At 50.4% G+C, this 23,321-nt stretch overlaps 1 protein-coding gene across 3 annotated transcripts in view; it reads right to left on the minus strand.

Moving 5' to 3' along the window:
- MRAS (muscle RAS oncogene homolog) overlaps positions 1-22,991 on the minus strand; it is a 46,779-nt gene extending 23,788 nt beyond the window's left edge. For 2 of the 3 annotated variants that reach the window (XM_063114846.1, XM_063114848.1), the window contains exons 1-2: positions 22,877-22,991; positions 1,466-1,676 (exon numbers count right to left, since the gene is read on the minus strand). In XM_063114846.1, the coding sequence (XP_062970916.1) occupies positions 1,466-1,658 (193 nt within the window). In that variant the 5' untranslated portion in view covers positions 1,659-1,676; positions 22,877-22,991. Of the gene's footprint in view, positions 1-1,465; positions 1,677-3,682; positions 3,879-22,876 lie in introns of all 3 variants that reach the window. The other variant, XM_063114847.1, reaches the window with a different exon arrangement.
- Positions 22,992-23,321: the final 330 nt, after the last annotated feature.

Below are 23,321 nucleotides of genomic sequence, written 5' to 3' on the forward strand. Positions count from 1 at the left end.
ATGTTAATTCTCCTCAAATTGATTTACAGATTCAGCACAATCCAAATCAAAATCTAGAATTTTAGAATTTAACTGATTCTAAAAATCATTTGGAAATACCCAGGATCCAGATTAGTCAAAACAACTTTGAAAAAGAACAAAGTTGAAGGTTACCTGATTTCAAGACTTATAAAGCTACAGCTATCAAGAGAGTGTGGTATTGGTGTTAAGAAAGACAGATAGATCAAAGAAACAGAATATATGGACAGCTGATTTTCACCAAAGGTACAAAGGCAATTCAGTGGGAAAAGGATGATCTTTTCAACAAATAATCCCAGTGGAATAGCTGCATATCCATATACAGAAAAATAAACTTCATTCTATATCCCAAACCATATACAAAAATTAGGGAGAGGGAGGGGGGAGGGAGGAATTGGTAAAGGGACACGAAAATCAACTACATTGTACATTGATAAAATTAAATTAAATTAAATTAAAAACAAAACAAAAATTAACTGAGGGTAGATCATAAACCAAAATGTAAAACTTAAAACTATTAAACTTCTAGAAGAAAACAGGAAAAAACCTTTGTGACTTTGGGTTAGGCAAAGATTTCTTAGACACAACATCAAAAGCACAATCCATACAAGAGCAAACTGATAAAGAGGACTTCATCAAAATGAAAAACTCTGGTCTTCTAAAGACACTGTTAAGAAAAGGAAAAACAAGCCATGGACTGGGAGAAAATATCTGCTAATCACATATCTGATAGACAACTTGTATCCCAATGATTTTCAAAGCTCTCCTCCTTGACCGACATTCTAAGATTAATGGGTCATTGTTTAAGAGAGAGACTCAAGCAATAGAAAGTAATAATCACTAAGAATCTACAGCACTGATTCTCTGACTTTAGCATCGCCTAGAGGGGGTGCTAAAACAGGTTGCTGCCTTCCCCCTTCATAATTTCTGAATCAGTAGGGGCCTGAGAATTTCTAATAAGTTCTCTGGTGATGCTGCTGCCTCTGGCCTGACTACCACACTTAGACCTTCTAATCTAGACTAATTTTCACTAAACTAGAAATACAGTGTCAGATGCAAGATGTTCCCCCAAAAGGACGATTACCAAATAAACTATGCTTATTAAGAAATATTTGTTTTTCCCTTTTTTATTAGCTGGAGACATCTGTAGCTGTTAATCAGAGATTCTGATCAGCAAGAAATAACAAACATGACATCACCAAGCTGGCATGATCCTAGCCTTTCCTCTTTGTTGAATACACATTTTGGTTTCCACAAAGCTTTTCAAGCCCTCTGTGAAGTCCTTCCCTGTTCAGAATGCACCCCCAAAACTATACATGGCCTTATACCAACCATCCCATAACAGCAACATGAAGGAAACCATCTTGCCCCACTTAAGTCTGTCAAATTTCCCTGACCCTCCCATCTAATGTCCCACCCTCATGCAGGGCTGCCACCCAGGTCTCACCGTCCAAGATGGCCCACTGATTGTCAATCTCTGTATGTTTCAGGTAGGAGTCTTCGATGGTGGGGTCGTAGTCAGGCACAAAGATCTTCTGGAAAAACTGGATGGTGAGGGCACTCTTGCCCACACCCCCATCCCCCACCACCACCAGCTTGTACGTGGGGAGATTGTCACTGGGGACAGCGCTGGTTGCCATGTTTCTGGTAGGTCACACCTGGGGAGGCAAGACATGTGGAATGAGGCAGGGGCCTTTTTCTTTCAACTTAGGGAAAAATATTCATGAGTTTTCCAATCTTATTATAAAGTAATAAATATTCCCAATTATAGAAAGTCTTGAGAATGAAGGAATGCAAAATAAAATAAAAGTATTAGCCCTGGCTCCACCACCCAGAGACAATTACTGTTAAAATGATTTATTCAAACATCATTTATTGAACACCAACTATATGTCAGGCCTCATCTTGGGGACACAATTACCACCTCTCTTCTTTAACAAGTACAGCCAAAAGCCACGTCAAAGAAGCTTTTGGACCACTAAACTCTGCTCTGTACCTGTACAGGTAAACACGAGGGTGTTGATCTGAGCAGGGATGGCATGAAAGTTCACCTTTCACATCATCTCATCAACTGGAATGCGATGCTGAGAGGGATTTAAGGTTGTGTCTAACCTTAGAGAGAAAGGGGGCCATACTGCTCAACACTCCTGAGCTCAGGGACTCTGAGGTCCCTTCCAATTCTCAGAATTCTGTGGTCCTGTCTCCTTTCCCTCTGTCTCCTTGCCCTCTATCATGCACAAAGTCAAGCTGGAATCTTAGGGGATCTGGTCAACCCTGTTTTAGTTGGGGAGGAGAAAGGGAAGGAGGAGCAGGTGGAAGTTTTGTTTTGATGATGCGGAGTCCAGCGAAGGCAGTGGTTCTCAACCAGAGGTGATTCTGCTCCCCAGGGATATTTGCAATGTCTGGAGATATTTTTGGTTGTTAGATCTGAGTGGGTGCTACTGGTGTAGTCAGCAGAGGCCAGGGATGCCACTAAACATCCAACAATGCACAGGACAGTCCCCACAACAAAGAATTATCCATCCTAAAATGTCAATAGTGCCAGGCTGAGAAGCCCTGAGCTAAGGAGATCAGGAGGCGGATGAAAACGCGGGACCATGATTTTCAAAAGTAATGGGCCTTAACAGATAAGGACGGCTGGTGGAGAGGTGACTGCAGAGAAGTGAAGAGTGACCTTTGAAAACAGTGTGACAAAGTGACAGGAGGAGAGGCAGGCAGGGTGCATGGAAGGAGCACTCAGAAAAACAGGAGGGAAACCAGGGTCTGTCATAAGCATGGAAGCCAATAGTTTCCAGGAGGGAGGTTGACAACACCAAATGTTAAACACTGGATGGGGTGAGGGGTCACCCAAAGAACAATTTGGGGGCTGTGGCCAGGGGTCCAAGTGCTGGCTGCAGACCCTGCCAGAGAGAAGCTGTACCACAGAACATCCCTGGGTTAGCAATAAAATTGACCCTGAACCAAGGGAGTGAAAGATTGATCTACTTCTATGTAGAAGAAAGGGAAGAATCCCTGTGCGAGTTGCAAGAGGGAAAGGTGTGGCGTGCGTGTGGCAGGGAAACAGGGTCTCAGAGAGAGGTGGGCAGCAGCGTGGCCAGAAGGACGGTGGACTGGGTGTCCTGTGTGCTCCGCTATGGTGTGGGAAGGCCACTGACCTCTCTGAGCCATTGTTTCCTAATCTATCAGATTGAAGGGCTGGATTAAGTGATTTTTATAGTTATTTTCAGCTCTAAAAGAGCCTCCAATTCTAGATTTTGACAGAAAGGGTGTTAGACACAAATGTGGGTTATGTGGCCACGCTGATTTGCATGGGCTGCAGGCGAGAGTCATTGCAGAATCCTTCACAGTTACTGAAGCCTGATGTTGACATTTAGGACTTCCGTGAAGTGTAGGGGAAGTACAGGCTTACACAGGCAGTGAGAGTGCAAATCTGTCCAGGCTGGGCTGAGAGTATGCCTACACAATTACATCAAAGCTGAAAACGGACATACCCTCTCCCACAGCTCTACCACATGGGAGAATTTATTTTAAGGTGGTAATCAGAGAAGTGTACAAAGATGTTAAGAATGGGGAAAAATGGAAATAAATGTTGGGAGAAAAAAGTTAAAGTTTATCCATACAATAGAATACAATATAGCTATTAAAAAGGATGATGTTCACTAACCTAGAGAAGGTTTATATTATGTGTGGGAAAAAACAACCGGGCTGCAAATCAGCAAGCACAGGTGATCCCACTCGCGGGAAGACCCCATCTGTGAATCTGCATATCCAGGTGTGGATCCAGGCAGCGCCAGGTTTGGCAGGCGGTTGTCTCTGAGGCAGGTTTCAGGGCACTTTCCTTTTCTCAATGTTTCAATTTTCTACAACAGGCATGGATTATATTTGTATACTGGAAAAGCCGAACAGTATTAACATGTTCCCCCCAAAATAAAATGTTCAAGCCACCTGAAAATGTTTGATTTCCTCTCATTCAAGTGGGGATTTAAGCTGCAGCCCCAGGACCTGGTTCCAGCATCTCCCCGCACAGATGGGGCTGAGCTAAGGCTTCCGTGAACTGAGCTCTGCCACAGCTGACGGTGCTCCAAAAGGACAGAAGGGAGGTGGAGGGTGACAGAATGGAGAGCACTGGGGAAGGGCCAGGTCCCACCCTCGCTTGTCGCTCAGGGCAGCTCCGCATTGCCCCTCACTGACAGCTGCTGTCCCGGCCTGGGTGGACAGTGATGCTGGGCTAGGGGTGAAACGTGGGTGCTAGTGAAACAGTCTGTTTCCAAAGCTTCCATTCTCTGCTGGCGGCGACATGAATAAAAAAATACTGAGTGGGCAGGGACATATCAGGAAGGCAAACCATTCCTCTTGATTTTCTTCTCAAAAGAAAACAAGAAACCCACTAGTAAATACGACAGAGGATGTGAATCAAACCTTTGAGTAAGAGCTCAGACCACCCACAGCAGAATCACCTGGGGACTTCATAAAAAATGCCCTCTGCTTGCCAAAGCAGCTGGCAGGAAGCATCGGTGGAAGGCTCCTCCCTGTCATGGTGCCCTGCACTCAGGGGCTGGATCCCTGGAGGCCACAGGAAGCCAGGTCAGGGTTCCCTTCCCACTTGAGGCTTCCTTCTGACTCTGACTCCATGGAGAGGGCTAGACGACACGATTAACACAAAAGTCAGCCTGGGTGCCCTGTGATGAGAGGCCTTTCAGTGCTGCCCACAGCTGAGGAGTCGAGTCCAGGCTCCTTCACTGGACAGCCAAGGCCTGTCACCAGCTGCCACTGCTGACTGTCCGGCCGTACCGGTGCCGCAGCCCTCACTCTACTCTCACCCCTGACCAGCTCTGCATTCTCCCAGGGTGCCCCGTGGTCACACTGCATCCTCTGCACACACCAGAACCCCCGGGAGAGCACACACCTCTCTGTGGGTCAGGCCCAGGAGTTGCTTCCCAAGGGAGGCCCTGTGTCCACCCCATGCTTCAAGCCTGTGGTTCCGGGGGCAGAGGCATGTCATGCTTGGAACTGTACACACATTTACTGTGCACAAAAGGGCAGGGACTGCAAATTGTTCCTCTCTGTCCCCCCAGAGCCTGACACAGCACTGGGCACACAGCAGACGTTTGCTGAATGAACCAGAGGCTCAACAGTGGTGTTTGTGAACTACAGGCAATCTACTAACCACAGAGCTGTCCCCCACCATGTGAAGGGCTAAGGGGCAACTCTCTCAGCGAGGGGCTGGGACTGTCTCTCCCTCTACCAAGAGGTCGACGAGTCACACAGATAGGACCCTTCTGGAAGAAATTGTGAGCCCCGGAAGAAAGAAGGAGTTGCAAGGGCAGGAGACCCTCTAGGCTCTAGGCCGCATCTTCTCCTGATGGGCATGTTTTCCCACCAAAAAACCCCAACCCTGACCAAATAATGTCTTTGGAAATGAGGAGGGTAATCAAGATGCCAAGAGACATGTACCACACTCCTATAAAATAAGGTGGTCTTGTGTAGTGCAGAAAAATATTTTTTAAAAAGACACTCAGGCTATGACGAAAGCCACCACAGGAAAAAGGTTGGCTGGCCGTGGTTAAGGATCACAGCACTTACATTCACAGCACCCCTCTCCTTTCCAGCCTTCTCAACTAAAAGGCACCTTAGAGATCAGTCTAGAATGTTGGTTCTTTATTTTGGGGGATTATGGATATACCCATCTGAGGTGAGAGGGTGGCATAAAGCAGACTTGGGATTCTCCTTAAAACTTGCCTTCTCATTTTTCTACGCTAGATACTCTCCTACTGACCCATCCAGTGACCTTGGGCAAGTTACCTTTCACAGCCGCAATACCTTATTTGTAACATGGGGCTGGTTAGAGAATCACACTTTGCAGGATTGCTCTAAGCATGAAATAAAGATGTATGAGGCCTGCCCAGCTCAGAGAAGGTGCCAGAGGCTCACTCTTGCCTCGCTTGCTTTGTTCCCAAGAGTGAGAGCGTGTGTGCACACACAGACACAGACACACACGGTTCTGCTACTCTGAGGCACCGAGACTCCCAGCCTCCTTCTCCCCTACTTTACAAGCCCCACTGCCATCTCAGCTCTGCTACAGCCAGATCAAACAGGCCTGCGTGGGACGTCACCGTCATTTAGAGCATTGTCTCCATGGGAAATGGCTCTGAGGTTCCAGGCAGCCCCCTCTACGCAGAAACCAACTTTTGGAACAGCAGCCACTTGGCAGTGGAGGCGGCTGAGCTGGTTCCCACGGCAACCACTGCTCCCAGGGCCCCGCCCAGTCCACAGGCTGCTCAGCAACCCAAACCATTGCTCATACTAGAAACTTCTTCCCAAAAGGCAACATTGCTTCCTCAACAACCTTAATAACATGGATATGAAAACCTTAGGCATCTTTAAACTGGGAAATAAGCTTTCTTGGTTGTTGTCTGTCTTTTGCTCCCTTTCTTTCCCCAGAGTCAGCACCATCTCACATGGTTTCAAGTTGTTTCCAGCGGCCAGTTTGTCTCCCCAAGCAGATCGTAAGCTCCTAGAGGACAGAAGCCTGTTCTCATTTCCTTGCCTCTCACAGGACAAGGCAGGGCCCAACAGTGGGAGGCACAGTGACTACTCACTGAGTGGCTGCTTGACCTACCCCAACGCAGACTTTCGCCCACCCAGTCCTCCTTTGTGCCAAGAAGCAGGGGGCGATGCCCATCCTTCTGAAAGGGGCCAGCTCATACCCTTAGGAAGTGGCTGGCTGTGTGGACTGATGACCCAGCATAACCTTTTCATCCAGCAATTTTTAAAGTGTGGTGGGTGGGTCTGAGACCTCCTGTGAACAGTCTCATGCAAAGCCCCAGCAGTTCTCACTGGGGCACCCTGGGGGGTCAGTAACAGCCTCGACTCTGAAGCCAGGCAGCCTGAGTTCCACTATGGACCTGTTGTGTGACCTGGGGCAAGTTTCTTAACTTCCTGGAGCCTCAGTTTCCCCATTTATAAAGCAGAAAAATAGGACCCTGAGAGTGTGTAAAGCCCCAGTGAAAAACACTTGGAAGGCCCCTCAACAAGGGCATATTTGCATTTATATGCAAAGCAGTTGGGCCCTCCAACCTGGTAGGCCCCAGTGGTATCGACCACTTCCCTGCCCCATCCATGGCCCAAGCTAAGAGGACCTATGCTTTACAGGGCTGCAGGATGACCCACTGCAGTAACAAATATAAATGCCCAGGACAGCAGTGGGCCTCAGGAGTCCCCCAAAACAGCAGTGCCCAGTGGTTATTATCTTTCACCAAATCTGCCCCCTCCTCCCCAGGTTCCAGGTTCTAGGGCTTCTACAGAGCTTGTTTCCCAAAAGAATAGCCCCCTAAACACTGTGCCCATTGTTCCAAGTGAGCTGCACATGTGAAAGAAATGGTTCTGGGTATAGATGCTGTCGAGGAGTCCGTGGGCTCCCTGCCTCTCCATGCACCCCACCCAACCTTCGCCCAGCACCACTTGCAAAGTAGTGTCATATAGTGCTGGCCAGAAGAAATGGTGCCCAGGAGGCAGTGCACCCCGTAACAACCCCACCACTCAATAGACGTCCGCTGTGGATTGGTTAGACACCAAAGGTCATGCTTAGAACTGTCATGCCACACTGCCTCTGATTCTTTTGTCAACTAGTGCTGCAGCATCACACAGCATTTCTTTAACTGTCATCATGACTCACTACTCCACAGGGCACTCTCCATCCCTGTGGCTACTTCCCTGGCTGACTTTAGGACCACAAACTCTCAAAGGCTGGAGCAGTGGCCAGTCCAGAACCTCTTTCAAAGATGTTGCCAACTGTATTGAAGGTTTGGTGTTCACTGTGTTTTGCTTCTCTATTTCTATGTTAATTATTTTAAAGATTCCTCCTAATGCTATCAGTTGATCTGTGAGTCTTCTAGGTAAATAAGAGTGGAAGAGGAGGACACATTCACTATTACTGGAGTTCTTGGGAGAGTGAATAGACTTTTCATTCACGTTGAGCTGAATCAGTCCAGGGAAGCTAATCACATGTCTATGGTGTCTGGGTGTGCCTAGCTTAGGGGGATGAGGACACACTGGGGGGAGTGACCCCACCCCTGTGGAGGAAATGGCTCTGCATTCTAGGAGCTGCCCTTTCCTTGTGCACAATTCCCAGAAACGGGCAGCTTCCCACAGGTGCTGACCTGCAGGCTGTGCGTGAACGGCATGTGACCCTGCTAGGGGTCTGGGCCACATGGCATGCCTTAAGGCTTCACCACTCCCCAAGACTGTGCTTCAGCTCTTTGCCTTGTACCTTCACTAATCCAAGGCCAGCACTGTCACTGAGCCACTCAACTCCTCTAAGGAGGCCACCAGTGCGTTCAGATCACTCCATTATTTTAACCACCCATCCAACCATGTGTGTTATTTCGTGCTGTCAAGGACCTTAAACGTCATCCAGTCTGGAGGCGAAGACATGACGTGGTGCTGCTCCTCCCATCCCCGGAGCCATGGCAGACATCCCGGATTGATCATGGTCCTCCGCCTTGCTCAGTCTGAAACTCCTTTCAGCACTGCACTCCTGGCAGCCAGAAGGACATCTAGGATGTTTGCCATCCTAGATGTAACCCACTACCCTTGTGGTTCCCTCCAAAACATCCCACTTAGTGCCATCCTTTTCCGAGGGAAGGACTCAGAACTTTTAGGGGTTTTATTACCCAAGTTTCCTGTTAATTCATCAGCCCCTGCTTTTCTACCAATCCAAATTCCTCTGCCAGGATCACACCTGGATTGCTGGCAGCTGGGCGGAAATGATCAGACAGGAGTCTAGAGACCCAAGCAAAGGCCAACTTGAAGTAAGCCAGGGGAGGTACACAATACCCTTGGGCTTACTCGTGGCCTCCAGGCACCACATGCTTCCTTATATCACAACTGTTAACCCCCAGGTCTTTCCCACTAGCACAGGAGTGTCTCCTGGACAGGTCCTAGGGCTCAGTCATCCGTGACCTAGTGCTATCAGCCCCAGGGCAGGTGTGCAGAAACCACCTGCCCTAATAATTACAACAGTGATCATATCAAAACAATAGGAATACTTAATGGGAGCCATGTTTCAGATGCTTTTGGAAGATCTTACAAACTAGCTCATTTAAATCCCAGAAGAAACCTATGAGGTAAGGACTTTGATAACCCCCATTTTACAGTTGAAGAAACTGAGGGACAGAAAAGTAAAATAACTTTTCTAAGGTCACCCAGCTAGAAAGTGGCACTTCCAGGATCTGAAGCCATGCAGTGTGATTCCAGGGCCACTGCCAGCCCGTTGTGCTAGGCATCCTCTCATGGCTGGTGGGGTGGTGTACACATGTTCAGAGTCAGGCCAGGGCCAAGGCAGCTGGATGGTCGACAGGGAGCCAGGGAGGTGGTGTCAGAGTCAAGGAATCCTCCAAGGTCAGATTACTGCCCCTGTGGGAGGAGCAGCCAGGCAGATCAGGGCTAGGAGGCCCCCAGGTCAAATACCAGTTACCAGGAACAGATGCCCCCACACTGCCACCCCAGATCCCGACTGGGACAAAGTCTGCTAAACAGGACATAGGTCTTGTACTGGCACGTGGCCCTCTGCCTTGAGGTCCAGGGAGGAAGCAGGGGGCACCAGGCAGCTCTGAGACCCTTATTTTCTAGCATCTCTGTTTGGGACCCTCCCCACTTCACTGTTCCTTACCCAAGACCCAGACCCAGCCCCTCCTGTGGTCCTGCACTCCAGCTGCTCTCTGCCCAGGGCTAAGAGATATGGGAGCACAGGAGTCGGGCGCATCTCGCCCAGCCTGGGAGTGCTGGGGAAGGATTCCTGGTAAAGCCAAGGCCAGGATGGAGTCTTGGAGGCCAATCAAATGTTAGCCAGGGGGGCTGCCTAGTTAGCTCAGTCAGAGCACAGCCTTATAACATCATCATGAGTTCTGATCCCCGTACCGGCCAGCCACCAAAAAAAAAAAAAAAAAGGCAAATGTTAGCCAGGTAAACAGTAAGGACGAGCACGTCCCCGGTCAGAAGCAGAAGCTGCAAGATATAAAGCATGGAGGTGTGAAAAACCAAGGAGGTGCCAGTCACTGCAAGCGACGTGATGAGGCTGGAGTATGCAACGTGAACGTGTGTACAGCAAGGGTGATGGGGGTTGGGGGTAGGGGAGGAGGTCACTATTGGCTCCTTTATCTCTGCAACTTACACTGAGCACCGTGCCTGGCACACAGTGGCTGAGCCATCGGCACTGTGATGACAGCACAAATGCCCAGGCTGCAGGGCCAGGCAGGCAAGGCCTTGCACGTGCCTGAGGCCCTCGGACCCTCCTCTGCCCGCAGGCTCACACAAGAGTGCAATGTAGGCTTGACGGTGGTCAAACAGGACCCTCACAACTCTTTTTGACAACCATATTGAGGCTAACCAGCAGGAAAAGCCCAGTGGAGACTGGATAAATGGCTCCAGAAGCCCAGAGGAGGGGAAGGAGATGAGAAAGGGTGAGAGGGTACAGGAGGGAGCAGGGACAGGTAACCCAGGTGAGGGCCAGCTGGGTCACGAAGGCCTAGGGCAGGAACCTGGAAGGGAGGGTTAAGGGTAAAGGAAGAAGCTGGGATTGGGCACTGAGACCTGCGAGCTACAAAACTAAAACTCTCCCCAGTCACCACCCAGCTCGTCCAGCACGCCTGGCGGGGTGGGGTGGGGGGGGTCTTAAGAAGCTATCAGAACCCAGGGGTTCACAAGGGCCTCAAGATCTAAGGGTCCACACAATCTTGAGAACAACGTGCCCCACCAGCATCCCTGACTCATGGGAGTTCCTGCCACCTGGCCACCTGGTCTTTGGGGTCCCAGGCATCCCCATCACGTCCCACGCCCCACCAACGACAGGGAGGATGGGAGGGCACTCAAACCAGGGGTGAGAGGCAGGGCTCCCCTGTCACGCGTGGGCTTTGAGGGCAGGCCAGCCATCAGGCTGACAGCTTCCTTGAGTGGCAGCTAAGGGAAGAGAGGAGGAAGTGGCTTTATTTTCAAATCCTTGTTCTTAGTCCCTGAGTGTCTTTTAATATCTTCCTAGTGCTGGGCAGTCTGACCTGCAGCTAACGAGGAGAACCTCATAGGAATGACCAGCCTCTGCACACTCTGGGGTCCCCATACTGAGGGCCCTCAGACTGCGCACAGCCAGCAGGCCGCGTCCTACCCCTCCCTCACCTCCTCACTGCTCAGGCTCAACCCTGCACCAACTGGACTCAGCCAGAGCCTCCTTTCCCACCCTTCTGCCCTGAGTCTCTCTCTCCTCTAGCAGCGGGCACACCCCTCGACCTCACCCCACGGCCAAGGCCTAGCAACTAGGCTGTATGTGGCTCGCCTGCTCAGTGGCTCATGTCCACCCTGTGCCTGGCCCCCACCCTAGCGTCGTCCCCCCACCACTCCAGCGTTATGGCTCCTCAACTAGCCCCCAAGCACACCGATCCTCCTGGAATCCCCCCGATCCTCCTGGAAGCCTCCCAACACCCCCATGGGTGCTGACACTCTCCCCACTGACCTTGGCATTCTAGGCCCTCCCCGAGCTGCCCAGCACCCCTTTCTCCTCACACAGCCTCTGTTCCCACTGATTCCTGGTACGGCGTCCTGGAGGACAGGGATGGCACCCAATTGTCAGGCCGCAGTCCCTGGCAGGGTGCCTATAGGCATGTGGAGTCTGTCAGTGAGTGTTCTCTTTGCCTGAACTGCCTGTTCACCTTTCCTCTGCCCATGCAAACACTCCCTCCCCATAGCCAGCAACCTCTTCTTAAACCCAGCCCCAGAAGGGCTTCCTTCCTCCGGGGGTCCGGGCCGGGCCACCTCTACCTCCCAAGGTCTCCTGCAGAGCCACCTTGCCTCCACCTGCGAGACGCTGCCATCATTCCATCTGCCGATTCACAGACGCCTTGCTGAGAAGGCATTGTTTTAGCCCCTCCAGGAGCCGTGAAGGTCAGAGGTTCTGCAGTTTGTCCAAGTTTGTCGCAAAGCTCCTAGCTCGGCCATGTGGCCAATCTGCCTCTTCTGGGGAGGACGTCACTCTTTTCCCCTCACCTCTAGGAGCTGGCTATTGTTTCACTATCACATTCCCCTGCTACAGTGGGGCAGGGATCTGGGGATCAGACCCCGTCTTCTTTATCTCTCTGGGCCCCCTACATCCCTGGCAAACAAGGCATGAGCCCAGAAGGAGGAGTGGTGACAAGGGGTCCTTCTTTGTCGCCCAAATTCCCAAGGCACTGAGCCCCACCAGCACCCGGGACCTGGCTCCCCAACCATCCCTGCCTTCTGAGCCGGGGATGCCACACCCCATCCCCAGAGCCTCCAGTGGCTATAAGGCAGATTCTTCTCATATTGTATCTTTCTCCCAGGCAGGTATATGTGGAGCTAACCAAAGCACTCCACAGGCTGTCGCTTAGGCTGTCCTAGCCCAGAGCTATCCATCTCATGGAGTCCACAGCTTCACACCAGCCCCCTCTGGAAGCGGCCCAGGAGAAGGGCAGGGGTGGTGACAGAGAGGAAAGAGAAGTCCTGGATGCCCAAGGCAGGCATCCCTCCGCACCAGCAGCCCCTTGCTAGGGCTAAGTCCTCCTCCAAGCCCTGGCTGACCCACCCTTCTAATTGCTCCATCCTGTAACAGCAGAAAGAGGCCTCAGGAACCAGATGGACATCCCAAACTCATATGTTAGCAGAGGCCAGGTCCATAAATAAGAAGGGGGCAGTTATAGGCAACAGGGAGCAGTGGGGCCTGTGGCAAACAGGAGGCTGCTATTATCCTGTGCCAGGTGACTGCTACAACATAAGAATATCTGCAACCAGGCTGACAGGTAGTCTAAATTTTTGGAGAAGCCAGAAATCTGAGTTTTTATGTGAAAATTCCGGTTTTTAAATACTGGCCACCAATTAAAAAGTTTTACCCATTGAATAAGCAAAACAAATCACCACCACCCTCTGGTGGCCCCAGCCCACAGGGTCCCTGCTGTCACCCTGGCCTTCTTGTGTATGCACGTCTGGGTGGTGCGGCCACTTTAAGGTAGACGACTCTGCACTGTCTTGGCCTGGCCTGGCTGTGGCTGCAGAGGTGTGAGTTCACAGGACGTGGAGGTGACCCTGAGGAGAGCAGCAGCAGGGGTTGGTAGCCTGCAGGAGCCGTCCAGTCTGGCATTCTTCAGGGGAATGGCACACAGCCCACCCCAGGGGTGTGCCACAACCCAGGGAGGCGGAACACAAAAAGGCACATTTTAAAAGGTCCATTGCTTTGTTTTCGTCATTTATATTCAAAGTGTTAATCACCATTAACGAAGAATGTGAACATTTCTATGCTTTACCAAAAATGAGAAAGAAACAGGTCTGTCTAGTGTCTTCCTTGAGGTGTGGAGAGGAGATCCAATCTCCATTTTTAAAGAGTAACCAGACTGCAGAGAGACGAACTGGAGCCAAATAAAAGGGAAACTTCCTGAACGCGAGGCAGGCATGGCAATGAGCCGGAGGGAGGTGTGTCATTTTCTTCTGCCAAGTCCTGTGAGGCGGGACGCGGGAGCGCGGGAGGGAGGGGGACTTTAAGCTCACTCAGCTGGAACGGCAGGCGGCCACTTTTCACATCTCTTTCCCTAAGCTCTAAATGGCTGCTGCCTTTTTTTTCCTTTTATTTTCTTTTTCTTTCTTTTTTTTTTTTTTTTGCTGCTTTTTCCTGAGCTCCTAAGCAGCCTGGCCAGGGGGCAGGAGGCAGGGGTGGCCGGCTGTTCTGCTCCCGAGGGCAGGGCCCATCCACAGGTCCCATACTGGCTGGGGAGCCAGCCTCCCACCCCTCAGCTTTCTATACCAGCACTTTCATAAGAAGTCATGAGTCAAAGCATTTGACTATGCTTTGCTAGCTCTATAGCCACAGCTAGCCCTCTGCTAGCTGTATAGCCACAGGCAAATTTAAAACTGCTCTGTGCAGAACTACGGGTGGTAGGTGACAGCAGCAATCAGCTAGAAGTGGAACCAGGCTGAGTGCTGGGGCCAGGGTGGATAATTATGATGCCTGTTTACCAAGCCCTGACCATGTGCTAAGCACCTCACATACACATCCCTGATGCTTACTGCACCCCAGACTAGGTCAGATTACCGTTACATTCTCCCAAAGCACCCAGCTGTCTGCCTAGACAGCACTTTCTCTTCATGCTGGTACTTAACTGCTTAGTTATTTATGAAGTAATGTGTCATCTCCACCAGACTCTTAGCTCCATGAGGGCAGGGCCCGTCCTCTGTTTCAGTCTCCACTGTATCTCTGGTGCCTAGCACACACCTGGCACGGAGAAGGTGCTCAGTAAACACCGCGGAACCACATCATCTCCAATCCTCACGGCTACTCTGCAAAATATTCTAACAAAATATTCTAAGGGGAAAAAATCAACATCAGGATTTGCTCTGGTCATTAGGAGAGAAGGTCTGGCTTAAGAATTTGATCTGGCTAGTAATAACATTAGTAATAATCCCATAGCTTCTGCTGGTTCTTATTGTAGGTAAAGGTGTAGGTCTAAATTCTTGTTTAGATGAGCTGATTCAGATGTAAAAACATAGCCTAGTCTAGGACAGATGTCATCATGCTCTGCAATCAAAAGAATGGAAATCTGGAGTTTTCAGAAGGTCTAGGGGAAAGTGTCCAGGAAAATTGGTCCTTGGAAAATGGCAGTAAATTAGGTTCAAGGAGAGAGACAGCAGGGGAGAAATTCTCCAAGGGTGTGACCAAGCTAGGGGAGTATGTCCGACACTCAGTTTTAATGTCTGCCCTGTTCTGAGCTACGGGTCACGCCCTTCCTTGTAAGCTCTAGGTGAAAGCCTGTTAAATGCAACAGCTGGGGCTTAGTGGGGCTTAGGGAATGGGAAAGCCAAGGCACGTGGCACAGGCATCTGATCCTGGAGGCCAGATGGCCACAACCTGGTCCCCATCCCCAAATCCTTAGAAATACTACAGGTGGGGAGGGTTTTCATCAATACTTCGGCAATTTTTAAAGAAAAATAAATGATACCCCCCAGAGAAGTTCTACAAGGAGACAACCCTTTGGGAAGAATTAAGAAATACTGGAGAGTGCACCTCCCCATTTCCACATGTGGGCTGAGGGCCTGACCTAGTATAACTAGACTAGAGAAGAAAGGGGACAGGGCATGGCCAGGACACCCACTCCCCCTGTTACAGATATGGAAAAGAAGGCTCACAGAGGTGGGGGTCTCACTCAAGGTCACACAACAACAGGCAGCAGGGCAGAAAGTGGAGGAGGATTCCCTCCAGGAAGTAAGGCCCCCAAGTTGCCAATTTTGCACCCCAGCTGGGTGGCCCCTGCCCCCTGCCTGAACACCAGGCACTGCCAGAGACCCTGCCCTGCCCTCTCCTTCCACAGAAAGGGGCTCTCCCAGTCCTCCACTCATCTTCCCTCTTTACCCACACCAACTCTAAGCAGAAAAGGTCCCATTAATGCTCTATTAGAATGATTATTTTGTTGAAGTGCCAAGTGACCTGTTCCTGCTCCCCGTTTCCATCCCTCCAGCCATCCCCAGTTGGAGTCCAGAAATAAAACAAAGGCTTTGTTCCTTTATTTTGATTTCCTCTGTAAAATCTCAAACATGCAGGAAACGCCCACCCAGTCTCAGATAAGTGGGCTCAGGCCGCTGTCCACTGTGCTGGGTGGGGGCGGGTCAGTGAGTGGGGTGGATGGGAAGGCTGTGCTGCCAGCTGGCCTTAGTTGCCTGGGAGTGCCAACAGGGCACCTGACCTCTTCTGGACCTGACTTCCTTTGAGGGAAAAGAAGGGATTGGGTGTGAGGAGCGCTAGGCCTTCTAGCTCTCCGCCCAAGGAATGGCAGCCTGAGAAACGTGGGTGTGTGGGATGGCTGAGGAGACATCTCTCACACAAGTTCCTTTAATATATGCCCCCAAGGCTCTGGGACAGCAGCTCCACCCTCCTTCCATCATCTCCGGTTACAGTAAAGCAGCCATTGAAAGAAGAGCATGATAGAGGCTATTTTGGGCTGCTGAGCCAACTCTTAAGAGAATGGTACTTGCTAAGAAAGATGGCTTGGCCTCCTTCTCCTCCTGGGAACCTCCACTTCCCCTGGACTTAGAATATAAAGAGATGAATTTGTGGGGCATCAAAAAAGGGGGAATTTTCAAAAAGGCATGTTGAAATTCTAAAGGATAAAAAGAGAAAGCACTAAACTGAATTAAAATTAATTTTGCTTTAGAAATGAATATATAATGCTTTGGGGAGGCAAGAACCTGTTCCCAAACCCTCCCCACATGGTCAGCTCCTGAAGGGGTGGGAGGGCCTCCCAAACTCCAGCACACTTCCAGCAGTCTCCACACAGCTCCACATGCCTACACACACCTTTGCTTTTAATCTGGCTACTTGGTATACTAGGGATAGCCTAACACATAGTATGTAGAGCAGGTTCTTTTTTTTTGGCAGTTGGCCAGTATGGGGATCCAGGGATGCAAACCCTTGACTTTGGTGTTAACAGCACCATGTTCTAACTGAGTGAGATAACCAGCCAGCACGTTCTTTTTAAACCCAACCTTTTTTTAAAAAGTGGGCCTATAAACATAACACACATGAATATTCTGTCTAATAAAATAAGAAGTGGTTTTATATTATGTTTAACTGCCTTCATTGGTACAGCTTCTACTGCAAGACAGGCCCCAATAAAGCAGGCCCTTCTGAGGCCTTCAGCTACCAGTCTATGCTGGCTTTTGCAGCATCTCCAACAGAGCGAGGGGAAAGGACCTGGTGGTGTTACTCCTTGCTGGAAACTCAGGGACAGAAGACATTTCAACTCATTCTTACCACTTAAGGAAGCAGAATTGGGGACCACCTCAGGTCCCCACGTTCTATTATGAAACTAGTTCAAATCTTGGCCTCTAATCGTGACTCACTGTAAGTGGATTCTGCCTGGGTAAGGAAGGCCTTTCCAGAAGTTTTTGAATCTTTGCTGCATAGCTTTTAAAAGCAGTACTTCATTCACTGTTCTAACTCAAGCTACCTGCGAATGGATCAGGCCAGGCTCCAGCTTGGGAGTGGATCAGTAGGCAGAAAGGAGAAGGCTGCACGCAGCTGGGCGAGAAACTGCCTCCTGCTGGCATGGAAAGCTCTGGTGCATGTCCTTTCTGTGAAAGCTGCAGAAAGGGAAAGCTGGAACAGGTGCACTTAAGGATTAGAAAGTACTCAGTTGTACGTTAGTCCCCTTTCTTTAAAGCAGTTCTATACTTTAGAACATAAAATGTATTTTGCTAAAGATTGTTTAAGATAAGTTGCTTAACAAGTCGTCGTCATCTAATTATAAAAAGACAATCATGTTTTCTCTGTCTTTTCCAAATATACAAACCTACCATTTAAATTACAGTTCAGTTTGGGCAGCTGTGACTAAATCATGCTCTGTAGCCTGGTCTGAACCCACAATGGTCAAGGCAGGTGTTTGTGAGGGTGGATGAACTTCTCTGAAAAAGGTCAAAGCAAAAAATGCATACTCGTCCTACTCTCCAGTGGCTTCTCCCCAGTGTGGTCAGAGGCAGCAAAAGGATCTTCCACCAACAACCCTGATGGAGGCCCAGGTGGCATCTTCATTGACTTAGCTGGGAACATGAAGCCAAATGCAAGAGCCAATGGGAACTCAGGAGCAAGCCTCCCGAAGCCCAGCATGGGCTGAGGATGGACCCAAATTAGCCAAGCCAAATGATGGGGGATCCGTTCTTAAGTACTGCTCTACCATGAAAAGTATGAAGTGAGACAAAATGGTCACATCTGTTCACTGTGGGTAATGGGTATGTGGTGTTTGTTATATCATCCTTTATATTTTTCTTGTTTTTCAAGATTAAATAAAACAAAAGGCACAAATCATTTAGGGGTTCATATTTGACTACAAGATTCATGAGCATCAGGAAAGATTACTGCCATCTCTCTGCCTCTCTTTGCCAACCAGCCATTTCTGCACCTCTGTGGCATCTGCTGCCGCACAATGTCTGTATGCATGGGCAGCCCCGTCCCCTCTCCTCATGAGGGCTCTGCCCCACTGCAGCACTGACTATGTATAGTCAGATTCCCCTGGGATATGTCCCGTAGCACCAGGAGAGAAGGGACTGTGTCACTTTCGGCCATCCAGTTCTGGGAACAGCACAGTGTAACAGAAGGAGTATGTGCCTCGAACAGAACTTGGTCAGACTCCTTCCTGGCTCTGCTTCTCTCAGGTTATGACTGTGGGCGACCTCTTAACCTCTGTGGGCCTCAGTTTCCACACCTGTAAAAGGCTAACGGCATCAACAAAATTGTTGTGAGGCTTAGAGATTGCAAATATAAAGTGTACAGTACAGGCCAGCCCAAAAGTCTTTGTTGAAGGAGAGATGGATGGAAGGAAGGAAGGAAGGACAGACGAATGGATATACAGAGAGGCTGTCTTTGAACCATGCCATTTGAGGAACAGTTGAAAAATGTAAAGCTGCTCATGCTGGAGAAAAAGCAAGACTGTCAAAGGTTCGTGTGGTACAGATCCAGTGGGACAGGTTATGGGAAGAAAGGAAAGAACTTTGCAAGGAGGACAGAATCCCCAAATGGAGTGGACTGACCTGAAGGGCAGCCAGCACCCTGAGACCAAAGACCCACCCCTAACAGCTGTCACCAAAGGAGGGACTGCCCTGTTGAAAGTTTCCCAGCCCTTACTCAAGGGGTCACTTACCCATTTTGGCCATACTCGTATCTATCCACTGCTGTACTATTCCTAGCTTAATCTTTACCCTAAAATCACCATACTTTAAAAAAAAAAAAAAAAGCACCACACTTTTTAACTTAAAATCTTTCTTTAGCCTTAATCTGGGCAAAATATCCATTTGAAAAGAAACAGATTTGATGTGATGCCTGTATTTTATAATACATGTAAACAGGTATATAACTATTAAAATGAAAGTTGCTTCTGTGTCCCACCTAAAAGTATCTCCCTTATCACTATGAGAAATGGGCTCTGCTAGGTGTGAATCTAGACTAACTATGCTCAGGGGGCCCCTCTGGGTCTACAATTCTGTTATCTAAGGATGGTTTGAATACTGATAATTCTCTTCATTCTATGGCTTTTTCTGGTTTCACAAGCATATTTTCATCTGTGTATTTCATCTAATCCCCATGACAACCCTGATGGCTGGGCAGAGAAGTCACAGATGGAGCCCGGCCCATGCAGCATGGGGCCCACCCAAGGCCCTATGGACAGTCACACACGGCCAGAACAAGAACTCAGAGCTCCCACCTTTCCTTCGTTCTGCCACTACAAACTGTATAGCCAGACCCATTCTTGGTGCTCTCCAAAATCTCACTAGCAATACAACCCATATGGAAATCATGTTTTATCCATTGATACCAGGCTGTCGAGACAGAGTATGGCCCTCTGAGACCTAAAAATATCATCTCAGCAACTGGTGATGACCTGCATTGTCATCTGGCTATCAGCAGCCCCCCCCCCCCACCGTGAAGCTACCAAGAATGATAAAGGACAATGATAGGGACATCAAGAAGCTAAATACACATTGCTGCTTCATGACTCCTACAAGAGGGATGCCTGCGGGAAGCTGCCTTGGATCACGCTGACCAGCTAAAAGGCCCTAGGGCCGCAGGTGGAGGGAGGGGCAGGCCACAGAAAGCCAGGGTGAAGTCTTTGGGAATAGGCAGGACCAACCTCATCACACAGAGCAGGAGTACTACCTAGCACACAAGAGAAGGCTGCCAAGGAGTGTGACATGGTATTCACCTCAGCCTCAACAGTGTTGGCTCTGCTGTCTGAAACCCTCATTGTCAGAGTCCCCAGAACGGGTTCGCTGGCTGGCTGCACAGTCAACTGGCAGGCTGAAAAGTGGTAACTGGCCCACTCTATCTGCACTCTTGACACCCACTCTGCCCTCTCAGGCTGCCCTGGAGTGCATGCTGGCTTGGTTGGGATGATAGGGCTGCAAAGTAGGTCCTCAATAAACATTAGTGAAGTACATGACTTTAGAACAGAGGGGTTAACCTGGGATCCAGGGCTTGTTTTCAGAGATCTGTGAGTCCCCTGAATATTTTGCCCAACTTTGTACATCAAACAATTTTTCCTGTCTTCTCACTAGCATGTTAAAGATGCTGTGACCCAAGAAGGTAAAAACCATTACTCTGAACTGCAGATACTCAGCCTTCTTGGCTATCTTTCCTGTGTAAGAACTTGCTCCCCTGTACCAGCCAGCCACCAAAAAAAAAGAAAAAAGAACTTGCTGGAAGTGGCATTAATATCCCATTCCTGTGTTCACAGAACTCAAAAAAGCTGAGAGCATCTCTGGAAGATCTGAGCTCTGCTTAACCTACTGTTATTTGTATTTTGTTACTTGCAGCCAAAAGCATCCCTACTGATTTAGTACCATGGGGCCTAGAGGCATCCAAGACTATGAGGGTTGGCAGGGCCTCAGAGACCACCAACAAAATAACTCTCAAAGCTTGAGTTCTCTGCTCAGTTCTTAGACAATGGGTACCTGCCAGATCCCCCAGGTCACAGGGAGCTTATCCAGCTCCTTATGTTTTCCCATTCCCAGACAAAGGTTTACAGCCAGGCCTGGCAGGTACAGAGCCTCTGGAAGTCAATGCACTCCCTCTGTACACTTGAGAACATTCCAGCTTTGCACAAGAACGTGTCCCCACTTAGTTCACATGAGTATGGTTGTACAAACTACACAATACTCATGAGCATGTATGTTTCCAATCACTTGCAGGGAGGCACACTCTGGGGGCATTTGGTTGGCAGGACAGATTACAATAATTAGACCAGATGTAAAATATAAAATGGAGGTCATATTTCCCTGAGAACTCACTAGATCTGAGTGGCTGGTCAACATGTGGTTCTGAATGATGTTAGGACCAGGAGCTCAATTTATCAAAGTCCAGCAGTCCTTCCAGGTTCCAGGTGATCACTGGAGCTCAGGAGCCAACCCCAGAAGTAACTGACTTTTCACTTGATAAGCAGCTCAGATCAACTGAAAGTGTGAAATACCAGTGGCTAGAGCTAATAACAAAATAAAAGTTATACCAGTCATTAAAATGTCTTATGTAGGTGAAAACATGAGAAGTGGAAAATATAAAATGCTTCGTGCAAGAGCAAAGCTGGCAACCCTGGAAGACAGTTGCTGACCTCACCAGAGGGCTTTGAACTCCCACCTCCCAGAGGAAATGTCAAGGTTACACCTGGGGGGGGGGCAGTTTCCACCAGAGATCCGGACTTGCTCAACACCGCTCCCCCCCACCCCCCAAAAGAGGCTGGCAGACCTTGAAAACTCGAGAGTATCAAAGCCCCATCCTTCTGCCCTGGCAGAGAAAGGACAAACTATACATAAACCACAGACAGAGAAGCAAACTGGCTGCTGGGCAGTGTGAATAGACCCAACAGTTAAAACCAAGGCCCTAAACATTTTCAGCCCATCAGCAGGGACATGCAATTAACAGGAAATTAGGAGATTTACAAAACGTTAGGAGCTTAAGTTTCTTCCCTGGGAAAAGAAGCAGGAGAAACTCTAAGAACTGTCTCAGTGAAAGTGCTTTGTTCACTGCTAAGCCTCTGACACGTGTCAGTTATTAATACCCACAGCTCACTACCTCACACTTCAACCGGCTAGTGAATGTCTATAGAGAATGCTATACTGTAAAAGCATAATACAGGCTGCACCAGAGCCTTCAAGCCCGGGACAGCCTGACCCTCATAACAGGTGCCAGAACAGCCACATGGTCAAAAGCATGGACTCGAGCCATGATCTTGAGCAAGTTGTTGACTTTCTAGCCCCAATTTCCCCATCTGCAAATGGGGATAATAATAAAACGTTTCTGGAAGCATCTTGTCAGATGATGAGCAAATCCATGTCAAGTGCCTGCTCTTTTGTAAGCCCTGGTGGCTGCTGTTATTACAGCAAAACTTTAGGGCTTTTAAAGTGGATCTCCTTTCTCCTGCTGCCACACAGTTCCGAGCCTCGTGTCACGTCTCTGGTCAGATCCAGGACGGAGAGTGAGAGAGGAGCAAGCGCCACTCTAGCCCAAGGAGGTTCCATACCAGCAGGGGCCCTTGGGGGAGGAAGGGCAATCCCAGTCAAGTGGTCTTTGTCCACCTCTCCAGCCTCCACTTTGCCCCAGGCCAACACCGACCTCAGCTCCATCCAGAGTCTAAATGGGCATCCAGTGCCCGTGCTGCTGCCTGGCATCACCTCCTCTAGGAGGCCTGCCCTGACCTCTCACACTAAAGTCGGGGCCCCTAGAGGCTCCGGTAACCCCCGGGCTTCCCTTTCCCAGCACTGAGCACACTGGGTTGTCACTCGGTTTGCGCCCCCCGCCCTCTCGGAGGGGCAGGAGCTGGCTCCGTGCCCGACACACGGTGGTCGCCTGGCCGCGACAGTTCAACGTAGGAGCCCAGGCCCTAGTCGTGACCAGAACCCCAGCTCCCCAAGCCCCGGGGCGCCGTGAAGGGTCGTTTATGAAGCAGGCTGCTTTTTATTATTCAGATGAATTTGACACCTCCCTGGCGGGTCCCTGTCCGCGTTAACGACATTTTAAAGGGGGAGAAGAGCTCCCCCCACCCCAATCCCGCCGCCCACCGCCCCGCCGGGTCCTCGCCAGGGCAGCCAAGGAACCCCAGGGCGATGACCGTGAAAGTGTCTCTTTGATCGGTGAGTGGGCCCTCCCCACTGGGGTCTCGGTCGCGGCCGGCTCCCCGATCCCACGCCGTCAGGCGGGAGCCCGCGATGGGGGCAAAAGGCCACACGCAGCCAGTCCCAGGGCGCGCCCACACCTCCCGCCCCGGAACAAAGCGCCGCGCGGGGGCGGCGCGGCCGGCCCCCTCCCCTCCAAGGCTGCCCGGCCACTCACCGCGCGCTCCGGCCCCGGCTCGGCTCCGGCCCCCAGGCCGCCCGCTCCACGCTCGCGCCGGTGAGGGGCAGCGCCGCGCCCGCCGAGGCTCCCCGCCCGCCGGCCGCTCCGGACAGTCCCCGCCCGGCGCCTCCTTAAAGCGACCGCGCAGCCCGCGCGCGCCCGGAGCGCCCCGCGCGCCGCGCATTCCTGGTATTGCGACAGCGCCGGCTAAAAATAGAGCGGCCGGCGGCGCCAGACCCCGCAGCCCCGGCACCTACCGGGGACCGGCCCGGGGCGCTGCGGAGCTGGCTTTAAGGCGGACGCCGAATAGGAATTCACCCGGGTCTCTTTAAGAGGCTCTGTGCGCCGACCTTTAAATCTCAGCTCTGGCCCCGCCAACGAGTGACCCGATGGGCGCCTCCCCAGTCCTAGGCGGTCCCCGGGCGCCACCTTAACCGCGTTC

The sequence above is a fragment of the Cynocephalus volans genome, chromosome 11 (assembly GCF_027409185.1).
Source record: "Cynocephalus volans isolate mCynVol1 chromosome 11, mCynVol1.pri, whole genome shotgun sequence".
Taxonomy (NCBI): domain Eukaryota; kingdom Metazoa; phylum Chordata; class Mammalia; order Dermoptera; family Cynocephalidae; genus Cynocephalus; species Cynocephalus volans.